Raw genomic sequence first — 11,955 nt, 5'->3', positions numbered from 1 at the left:
TTGGCAAAATCAAGCGGATCCAGTCAAGTCATGATTGGTTCGCGACTCTCCCAAGGCATTTTTCGACTATCGAAAGATGAGAAGAGTAGAGAAAGGAAAAAAGTGAAAAAAGAAAATAAAAAATATATAATAATGTAGGTGAAAATATAATTATTTGATTCCAAGATAAACAATCCAAGCTTTTTTATAAGAATGTCTCTCTTCCTTTGTGTTATTCGAATTCTAATATTTCACAAAGAGTTTTATATTTTTATTACTAAAACTAACTTGTAATAGTAATAATTAATTAAAGAAAATATTTCTGTATTTATATAAAAATACAACCCAAACTTGACAAGCATCTTCTCCTTCTACTTTCCTTCTTTTTTTTTTTTTTTCTGGAAAAGAAAATTTACACAGTTGCATCCCATGGAGCAACAGTTTCATCAATGGAGTCTCTGTTTGATGGGCTCCGTCGAACAACACGAATGACGATACACATGCATGAACTATCTTGCTGCCAAACTTGAGGGAAAAAGCTGTAACTTTCCTATGATTTTGCCTCTAAATTCCCAGTCCAAATCCTGAGAAAACATCCATAAGGTAATCGGAAAACCCGATAAGAAATTCATCATCTTCGACAACCCAAGCTGAAGGATTTCTTCGCCGTCATGAGAAACAAATCTCTGTTAAAAAAAATCCTCCTGTTCTTCTGGTTTTGATGTTGCTGTGGCTTTTAAACCCCACAACCTAAACCTCTTGCTTCTGACCCTTTCATGATTCTCAGCCTTTTGCAAGACGACATGAACATACTGCAACCAATATATAAATATAACTGTAAACACATATATATATATAGATAGTTGAGAGTTGAGAGAAGAAAGAGAAGAAGTGGAGAAAGAACTTACTCCCATGGAACATCTCCAACAAGCATCCAGTCACCATCTTTGTCCTCATAGGTAGGTGCATATTCAGAGCCTTTAAAGCCTTCTCTCTCAGAGTACTCACCTGAAAAAGTGAAAAACATGGAAGGTCAAAATCATTCTCAGAATAACCTCAGGCTGATCCGAATCGAGCTTACTCAGATTCGAAAATTGATTCGCTTTTAATTTTATTCTATTTGAATTTATTAATTTAAATTTGAATTAAATTTGAGTTAAAAAGTATGAGTTATTTTAAAATTAAATTAAATTAAACTCAATTTAACTTATAAATTACGTAAATAGTGTAATTCAGTGTGAATTTACTTCATAATTTGATTTGAAAATTCAATAATTATTAAAATGATATTATTTTATCAATGAATCATAAATATGAAACAAAAATTTTAGCTACAAATCTGCCCAATGGATCCAAATAATAAATTTGAACTAAATTTAAATCAAATGATTTATATTTGAGCTAAACTTAAACCACTTTAAAGTTAGTTTAATAAATTCAAAATCGAATTTAAACCAAACTATATTTTATTCGAATAAAACTTGAACTAACAAGTTTTCGACTCAATTCGGTTTGTATTTCAATCCAAAAAAAAAAAAATTTACCATATATCTTACCTATGGTGAAGTTGAACATGTTTTCTAGAGCCTTTAACAGTTCAGGGTATCCCTTGTAAACCTTGAGGTCAATCTTTCTTAGATATGGTGCTCCATCCATGCTCACTTTCACGTAAATCCCAGGAGCCTCAACCTCAGTCTTCTTCGGCTGTAAAGTGTTCTTTCGGTAGGATCGGATTGGTGGCCAACCTACTATTTGCGCTCTGCATTTCACAACATATCTCAAGTCAATCCATCGTTCTCTTTAACTTCCCTTTTTTTTCCCTTTCTTTTAACTTGGTATATATATTTAAACTTACTTGGAAACTGGGGCAGCTTCATCGGATTTGCTTTCGGTGACACAGTCATCGGCGGTGTCCGGCGATGAACGCTTGCTGGTTCTAGCTGTTGAAACAGCTTGTTCATGATCATCATCAGCTTCATCAATGCCCGGTAAGCCCAATCTCAGCTCAGTTGCCTTAAGGTTGTGATCGTCATTCTCATATGTAACAAGGCCTTCCATTGTTGCAAAAATTGAAGAAGAAGAAGAAGAAGAAATCTCAAGTTGAATTTGATTCAATAACTTTGTAGAGAGAAGAAGTTTTATAGGATATGAAATGTGAAACCTAGCAAAAAAATGGGAGTTTTATAGGATGTGAAAAGCAAAGGGAAAGTAGGAGGGCATTTTTATTCTCTTGAAGCATGAATTATGGACAAAGGCAAGCTCAGATGTCGGTAGCAATGGCAGCAACTTTGAGGCAAGTTGTTGTGGCAAAAGGGGGACAATGGTGGGACAAGCTCAGCCGCCCACATGGAAGACTTGGGACGGTCAAGATTCAATTTTGGAGGTTGGGGGAGTGAAATCAGGAGCGTTCATTTTATGACTTTTTGAGAAAGAAAATAATTTTATGAAGGGGAGTGGGAGCATTCCCATGTGGAAATGGGTCCACTTCGGGTGTTGGGTATGGGTAGAGCTTGGGCACGTGGGTCTGGAGTTTGGCATATTTTTATGGTGAATCACAGTGCCCACCCCGTGTTTGGTTAGAAGGATTTTTTTCATCTTTTAATTACACATATTACACTTTTTCACTTAAAACCAAATTCTATTTTAAAAAAAATATTTAAAAATAAAAAAGAATAATCTTTTTTATAAATCTTACTTCAACATTTAAAAGTTGATAATTTAACCTCTATAATTTTAGTCTATATAATTTTGGAAACACTAGTCATCATCTTAGATAACCACAACTTGTTAGTTGTTTCAAACAATCTATCGTAATCACGTACAATGATTTCATTAATGACAGAAGGATCCCACTAGCACTCGTCGAAATCGATAGAATAGTCAAAGTGAGTTACAAGCACACACTCCTTATCTCTTACACTTGTCAATTGTTGAGTCAATTTTTGATTGAGTCACAGGTGAAAAAGAAGGTAGTGGTGGTGGGGGATCAATTGGGTGTGCAAAAGAAAGGTGAAAAATAGTAAGGATGTCGTCGCTCAGTGGTGATAATAACAATAGTGAGAAAGAAAAAGAGAATTGATACAAATTAATATCTAAAGAAGTAATATGAAAATTTTGTTAATTTATAGTGATATGATAATTATGAGAAATAAAATAATTATAAATAATATAATAATTTAACTTTCTAACATTGTGTTATGTATTTTTTGTTAATGAAGTTTGGTATTAGGTAGAAAAGTGTAATTTTTTCCACTAAAGGGTTGAAAAGTTTTTGGACCAAACTTTGGGTGGGAAAAATAATTCACTTTTTTTTTTTTTTAAATTAGCTTTTATTCTTTTGTAGGGCACATCACATGTGGAATGTCATGTGTTACATGTAACCCCATTTACTTCTTCCTTTACAAAATTAAAAAAAAAAAAAATCTGGCTTCAATTTAGTAGCTGTTGTTATTATTAGTTCTTGGTATAAGTTCCTTTCTCCCTAATTAATTGATTATGAAATGGAAGAAATTTGTTTATGTTGGCTTCATTTATCAGTAAAGATCAATCACAACAACCTCCATCATTTGACCTTGATTTCTTTTTTAATTCATCAACATATTTCTAACCCCCTATCTTATTCTTCTTTTTTAAATCTTTGAATAATGTTAATATTTTCAAAACCAAACTGGATCATCGAATTCACCCAGTTTAATTCTGAATTGGTCTACAGTTTAATCTGATTCTTATAAATATATGAATTGTTTCAAGACTTGATCAAATTCGATCAAACCAATCAAAATTGGATTTGATTAAACTTTTATTTATTTTTTAGTTTTTCCAATAGTAGACAATAAAAAATCTATCCCATCACTTGATCGGCGCGTCATCTCTCTCTTGAATATTGATCGCTTTGTTTTTTAATTTTTTTACACAATTTTATCGTTTTGTAACTTTTGTTTTATATATATTAAATCAAAATTTAATTTTAAAATATAAAATTAATGTCTTAGTTACCTTCATTTCTTCAATTTGATCGCAAAGGAAGCCGTGGAAGTTAGAATAAAGTGCGAATTGTTTGATTAACATATTTGATTTTTTTTTTTTTTTTGCTTTTGTTGAGTTATTTTTATTTTAATGAATTAAAATTTATATTTCAAAGAAGCAAATATACTTGGTTGTTATTGAACATCGTACAAAATTGCTTCTAATGAACTTCATATATTTTATGTTTAAAATATGTATTAAATGATTAATATTATTTAAGAAATTTATAATAATTTGATAATATATTGAATTAGCTGGTTAAACCAGTCAAATAATAAATCAGTGAAATAATTGATTCGCTTACCGATTCAGTTTTAAAAACATTGAATAATACATATACCATTATCATTGTTTGGCTATATCTTAATATTCTTAATTCATTATTTTACTATAATTTTTAGTCTATGTTTTAGTCTTCAAATTATTAAAGCATTTATTTGTGTTTATACAGATAAATATATATAGCTTTATACGATCATTCTTGCTCTTAGAAAAATGTGTAAAAATTACACTAAAAAAGTGTCTATCCACGATAAATGATGCGCTAAGTGAGCAGCATAGTCAACACACGACATGTGAAATATGTCATCTGCTCGTAGATTACTCTAAAATGTACGTAGGAATCTTCCATTCAAAGGCAATAGAACGAGTAAATATTGATAGTTTTTATTATCTCCTTAACCTCTCATTTCTATCTCCTCCTATTATAGGATCACGTATCCTTCAATATATCTTTTATGATATAATGTCAACAACAGAAGTCAATAGATGTATAAACTTAATACACTATAAAAATATAGGTTTTTTTAATATGTAATTACACCAATATTTTTTTCTTGTTATATAAATACAAGATTGTGTAAAGATAAAAAGAAACTTTTATATAATAACTATTGTTATTTTGCTTTAACTCTCAGAAATGTAAATAATATAATAGTAGACGTAAGCTTTTGATCAGTGAATTAAACCACCATACGAACATCTTATTCACTAAATTTTAGCTATGAAAAATCAAAAAACAAAATTATCCCGCTCATTTTTATTCCTTTTGCGCAAGACTATATAGTTTTTTAAACATGTATGAGATTAAAAATTACCCGTTAAGTTTTGCACACCCAAAATAGCACCTGTCATCCAATTCTGTTAATGTCTTTTGTTAATTTATGGTTTAAATGACTAATTTACCCTTATTTAGTGTAATGACCAAAATACCCTCATTAATTAATTTAAATTATTTAGTTTTGTGATTGAATGTAAATTGTTTATTTATCCTTAATAATGTAATAGCCAAATTACATTTTATATTTAAACTGCAATTAAAACAACCTAATTCAATTCAATCCTCCTTTTACGTTTAACATAACTAATCAGCTTCTCAAGAATAAGAAGAAGATAACGAAAAGGCAGAAGATGGGCATTTTTGAAATCAAAAAGGCAAAAAATTGCGATGAAAACATCACCAGAGAAGAAGAAGGTGCCAGTAAGATAGAGATTATAGTGTCAGAGTGAATTGTCAGAAATAACGGTCATTAAAAAATTAGAATATAAAATATATTGGCCTTTGAATGTGAGAAAAGATGCCTTTTTTTTTTAACTGAACCAGAAGACTAAGGGTGGAGAGAAGGGACGCAAGGGGGCGGCTGCAGAGAGGAAGAAAAATGGTGAGAAGAGACACAAGGGGTGGCTGTTGAGGGGCTTTAGAAAACCCTAGCAAGGGTATTTAGTTTTTTCATGCAGTTGGCTTTTGAAAGCAAATGACAATTATAATCTTTTTACTAACATATTTTACTATTAGTAACAAGTTTACGAGTAAATATTGAGATTTTTCAAATTTAACGGGTATGACTTTGAAATTGCATCAAACCTCGGTGGGAAAAAGTCTTTTGACCTTTAATAATTAGCTTAGAAATTGCAATAGGTGATCTTGAAATTCTACCTTATAATAATATGGAGTAGCCCAAAAGTCTGTCGCCTAAATGCCTAGCTACCAAAGCAACAAAAATCATATCATCATTGACAAATTAAGAGAAGTCGAACTCAAAGAGTCACTTTATTAATTATATAATTAAATATTTTTTTTATTTTAAAATAATTAAATTACTTAATAATATATCATCATTTATAATTATATTTTTATTTATATTTATATATATTAATAATACGTAATATATGTATAATTAATTTTAAGAGTACATTTAGTTTGAGTAATATTTTATTACTAAAATTATAAGATTATCTTTAATATAGATTATTTAAAAGATTATTGAGTATAAATTATTTTATTTGATAAAATTTTCTAAAATTTGATATATATAAATAATTATTATGTTTATTTAGAGATAATAAAATAATACTAATACATTATTTTATTAAAATAACCTTGGATATAACTATTCTAAAATATTTTTTTATGTTACTTGTTACATTAATTTGAAATAGGGTTATTTTTATCTTAAAAAATTAATTAATAAGGATATAATTATAATAAATTAAATATTATTTTGTTAATTTTTAAATAATAATAAAATCACCAGTTATATTATTTGTCATAAGACTATTGATATTAGAATATTATTGAAATATTTTATTTTTTATAAACCAAATAAAATAAGATAAGTAATAAAAAATATATTACAAGAATAATATAATTAAAAATCATTCAGTTATATAATAATATATCATCAATGTATCTATAAATAGTTATATTGATTAATTTTCCCACAATCCTGAATTGTGAAATTTTGTAACTATGACTACAAATTTTAAATTTTTAAATAACTCTTCAGGATGAATGTATAAAAAATATCTTTTATGAAAAAAAGAAAAAAAAAACTAAATTCTAACTGAACAAGTTTTGAAGTTTCATGTATTTAGATTTCAAGAATATATAAAACAGTATTTATAAATTTATGAAAATATATAAACACGTCAAAGGAATTGGGTTTCAATCAAGCCTTCTTTCATTGGCACGGCCCATGGGGGCTTGACACACATTGTAGTAGCCCATGGGTTGCACCATAGGCCATGAAGTTTGGCCCACGGGCTGACTGAAAATATATTGTAAATAATTTTATTAAAATTTTATTAATTATTTTAAAAATTTTATTATTTATTAAGGAATCCAAATAATTTACATGAAAACTCTAAAAACATTTATTAATGTTATGGAAAATTAAAATGTAATAATAAATTTATTATTAATTTTATGAAAAAATCAAAAGATAATGTGAGTAATCTAAATTTGACGCAAACGGACTTTATATAATCTTATCACCATATTAATTATTTTTTATTATTCTTATGAAGAAAACTAAAAGATTAGTATAAGAAATACAAAAAACATAATAAAAATAAAAAAATAAAAAAAAATATAATTAACAAGTTGATTTGCGAAAAGCCTGTAAATTGGTTCATTATAACACAGGCCGTATTATAGACCTATATATTATGGTAGGTTGATCTAACACAAAAGCCCATGACTATGCAAACCTTAGGCCTAGGATAGTGAGCTGCATCAATGCCGGCTGTCTAAAATTATATTTGAATGGTAATTAATTTGCCTAATAACTACTGATATTTATATTTATTAATTCATGAAATTAACAGTGCGAAATGGCCCTCAGATAAGAAAGAGTCCCACCCTGTGCACACTGGTCTCAACGTTAATCTCCATAGGATGCTCGATGTTTGAGGAAAGATTTATATGGCTAAGCTTATAACATACAAATTATCAACTTCCGGGTCCGTTAAATTTCCGTTTCACTCGTGCACACAGAAAAGTTAATGGCAGACTCGAGGGATCAGTTGACCCTCTCTTGGGTTAGAAGATTTTCTTATTTTTTAATTAATTTTTTTTTCAGTTTTTGACCCTAAATTTTATATATGGGGCTTTTGCTTTTTAGCAATTTTTTTTTTCTAAAGTAAAAGTATTTAATTATTTGTTGTGGTTTTGTAGAAGCTTGTGAACGAGTTTAAATGAAAATTTAATGATAAAATTATGTGTATTCAGTTTTAAATATTTAATCAAATACTTAAATTATGTGTTATCATATAATTAGATATTTAATCGAAGATTCAAAACTAAAAATTAATTTATAGTGTTACTCAAATTTAAAACCCTGTAATTCTTTCGATAGATAGAAGTAAATAACTTTCACATTAGTGTGAAAACACTTATTCACATGGTGTTCAAACTACGTATCATAATATGTATCGAAAACATAGTTTTTTATATCATGTATTGAATATCGTATCGTATGATATAACTTTAAAAAAATAAATAATTAATAAAAATCTAATTAACACGACATCATTTTAGATAATCTCGTACATCTTTGAAAATTTAAGATTTCTTATATACATTCATATTATATTTTCATTTTCTTTAAAAAATGCATCAATCGGTAATATATATCATATTATATGATATGTTTACTGTATCGTATTAATTCGATACACTTTATGATATATATTATTTTCTATTTGTATCATATCGTATCATAAGATACGTATCATATACCTTATGATATTGATAACTATGCTTCATGAACATGGTGATCTATGAGAGGCTAATTTATGAAAGCATTTCTTAAAGTAAATAACTTAAAGGAATCAAACAAATATAGCTGTTAATTAGCTCGCAGTCTTTAGCCAAGGCAGATCACATTTTTAATTGCCCTTCTAGCTTTAGCAACATCAATGGTGGCTGGCCTATGACAGGCTAGCATTTTAAAGAGAACTGGTGGTTAGTTTGCATTGGAGTTGCAGACAAGCTTCAGTCTGGCATATGTTATCAAATCAATTGGATATTAGGTCTCTTACTAAATTTTTGTCCACAAAAAGTTTCCGGGTCAGATATGTATACATATCTTCGATTTGAAATGACCCTCCAATGGAGTTGAATGCATAGTTGGCTTGGCAATGGCAGGTTGGCGACAGCTTTGACTGAGTACCCGGTGAAATGGACTATTCGCCATTTGTGGTGCACGGAGATTCTTATTTATGTTTGGTTTCTTGACAATACTCCTGTGGTCGCAATTGATTGAGATCTTTCTCGAGTAATATTTTATGTATAAACTTATGTTTACAAACTAACATATAATATGTGACTAGATGATTTTAAAGTTAGAGAAGAAATACACAATCACATCACCTAATCATAAACTATCAGCTTAATTTATTCAAATAAATTTTTATAATTTATATATACATATAGTTTTATTTAATCTTTCCGCAACAATCAAGCTGCTGTTAATTTCTGCATATTTTTGTTTATATATATTGAACCCCGGCTGCCCTAATCAACGAAGAATCTGTCATAAAGAGTTCAATTCAAGAAGTCTCAAGTTACAACTTTCTTTTTATAATATTCCCTTTTTATACCGAAGAGATAGTTTGAGTGAAAAATATGGAGGATATCCAAGCATCAAAGTATAGATTCAAAAATCACTAATGACATATCAAAATTAAACTCTTGATTATATCAAGATCAAACTCTTAATTTATCTAGTACAAAGATTATGGGTTAATCACTGGATCCAGAGTTCACCTGCTTGATACAGAAGTAATATTTTTTTACTAGTTTCACAACTATAATCTTGTGCTCACCAACAGAGAGATTGCAGCACTTAAACAGGTTATGAGAGAGTTGGATTCCTTTGGGTCTGCAACTATGCAGTCGGTGTTGATACTTTTTTTGCCGACAGATTAAGCATGACGAGGGTTAGAATTAGCGAAAGATTGTCAAAGAATAGCCCAGATGTTTAATATAATTAATATTATAAAAGTCAAAGGTTCAAGAAGCAAGAGAGTTCCTTCCTTAAGCCAAGAAAGCTCGACAAAATGGCAAAAAAGGCCATCATGGTCCTCACAGGCCAACACATGAAGGAGCCAACCCAACTCATGAAGCTCCCCACCAAAAAGAGAGTATGCAATAGACAAAAACACATTTTTGGAGTCTTTGATTTGATAATTGAAGGGAGGGCAAGCTGTATGTAGCTTTCCAATGCATTAAATCCGTGGGTGGGCATCTTAGAAATTTTTCTGATGTAAATTAATATTAATTATAATTTTTATTTGATAAAACCGAATAATTAAATAATTAAATGATAATTTATTGATGAATTTTAAGTGATCAATAAAAATAAATTTAATACACTTAAATATTATGCACTGAGTGATTAACATTAGTGTGAGTTTTAAAATCGAATATTTGATGGGGGTTACTAACTTACGTTATATTGGTTAAATCCCTTTTCTGAAACTCATATAAAAATTTTATTAATTGAGAGTTGTCATTCAGAGGAGAAAGATATGTCACTCCAATTTAGGTCATTTCATGAGTTTTATGGATTCAGTATTTTATATCCTACGTGTAAATCCTACAAGATTAGGTTTGAATGTTTTTAATGAAATCTTATATACATGCAATCTCTTCTAAATTTACAAGTCTATTATATTTGTAAATTCATCTATGGAGTTTAATTTCGAGGGAGAATTGAGGACCACTTTGGGGGAGAAAGGGTCCACCATTTTGGGAAGCATAATGGAGCTCCATAGCCAGAGGTGGAAGATGAAGTATCTTTCACTAATATAAGGGACCAAACACTGACCAAACCGTGTGCATTCAAAGACATAGCCGTCCCACCCAGCCCACCTCTATCAATAATCATGTGTTGTGGTTTGGAAGATTTATATGTATCTTGATGATGAATTGTTGCTGGTGTTGGTTTTGCCACCCTATATCACCGCCTTTCCGGCACCTAGCAATTCCCCCTTATGGTCTTTCTTATATTTGCGTTTTCAATAAAACCATATATATATATTTTTTATACATAATTTAAGTATATAGATAATATATTATTAAATGATTAATTGATTTTAAATTGAAGATAAAACAACACTGAATTACATTATAACATATCATTTGTATACCTAAATTATGTATAAAAAATATATACACATAACATTGCTCTAAGGTTTTTTGAGTATTATTTTATTTACTTTTTGTTTTCATATATATTTGCGATAGCAAATCAATATAATATATGATCATGTAGCTTATATGGATCACTTTCTTCTATTTTATTTTTTTAAGATATGATTTTACCAATATATCAAAAAGCATATTATGTGTATCTTGTTTTAAATATTTATTTAAATATTAAGATAATATATTATCATACGACTTCATACATCAAATACACACTCTTCATAAATTTGCAAAGAAGAGAAATGCATGTGGGCAATGGAGAATATGAAAATTGAAAAGAGGGTACACATGTGGAACCGAAATGAAAGGACTAATAAGGATCCACAAGCATCCCTTGGATGTCCATTATGGGATATGTAAAATAATAAAACTACACGCAAACAATTTTGAGTAATTAATTAGATATTTAAATAATATATTATTATGTAATTAGTTAATTGTAAATGAAATATAAAGTAATATTTAATCATTTGATAATACTTTATATTAAATTTTCATATAGTAGGAGCTGTAATTGCTGTTATAGTTTTAATGTTAGGGACCCTTGATTACACCTTTGGAACAATCACACACCATAACTTCCCTGATATATATATATATATATATATATATATATATATATATATATATATATATATATATATATATATATATTTCTGTGTGTGTGTATGTGTGTGGTCTTTATCATTTATTTCATGGTTTGTGAGCAGAGGTGAAAAGGTTCCGTTATTTTCACAATATTAAAAACTTGCAACATCTGCATTTGGGAAATTAAGTGCTCACAGTTGTAGCAGAAATGCTTGTAAGTAAATGCTTGAAAGTTGCCGTTTTGTATTCTTCTGCATACTCTCCCAATTTTATGAAGGCTAAAAGACTTATTTCCACCCAAGGTAAAGACAATTTATCTTTGTTTTTCTAGACAACACTCGGGAGACGCTTCAATTCGTCCCGCTTCATCA

At 29.0% G+C, this 11,955-nt stretch overlaps 1 protein-coding gene across 1 annotated transcript; it reads right to left on the bottom strand.

The window, feature by feature from the left end:
• Positions 1-282: 282 nt before the first annotated feature.
• On the bottom strand, positions 283-2,226 carry LOC123210621 (auxin-induced protein 22B-like). Its single transcript, XM_044629088.1, has 4 exons — positions 1,835-2,226; positions 1,536-1,738; positions 888-987; positions 283-791 (listed from the first exon to the last, which is right to left on the bottom strand). Exons 1-4 carry the CDS (start codon positions 2,035-2,037, stop codon positions 716-718), a joined length of 582 nt encoding a protein of 193 aa, XP_044485023.1. The 5' UTR covers positions 2,038-2,226; the 3' UTR covers positions 283-715.
• Between the last annotated feature and the right edge of the window lie 9,729 nt (positions 2,227-11,955).

Source organism: Mangifera indica, chromosome 3 (genome assembly GCF_011075055.1).
Source record: "Mangifera indica cultivar Alphonso chromosome 3, CATAS_Mindica_2.1, whole genome shotgun sequence".
In the NCBI taxonomy this organism is placed as follows: Eukaryota; Viridiplantae; Streptophyta; class Magnoliopsida; order Sapindales; family Anacardiaceae; genus Mangifera; species Mangifera indica.
Note: the sequence above shows the minus strand (reverse complement) of the source record. Positions and strands in the feature narration are given on the sequence as shown.

Excerpts from the sequence above, each read along its gene's own strand:
- LOC123210621 (XM_044629088.1), bottom strand. The coding sequence starts at position 2,037 with ATGGAAGGCCTTGTTACATATGAGAATGACGATCACAACCTTAAGGCA. Across the intron at positions 988-1,535 it reads CATGTTCAACTTCACCATAG|GTGAGTACTCTGAGAGAGAA; the intron begins GTAAGATATATG and ends TCACTTTTTCAG. Across the intron at positions 792-887 it reads GTTGGAGATGTTCCATGGGA|TATGTTCATGTCGTCTTGCA; the intron begins GTAAGTTCTTTC and ends TATTGGTTGCAG.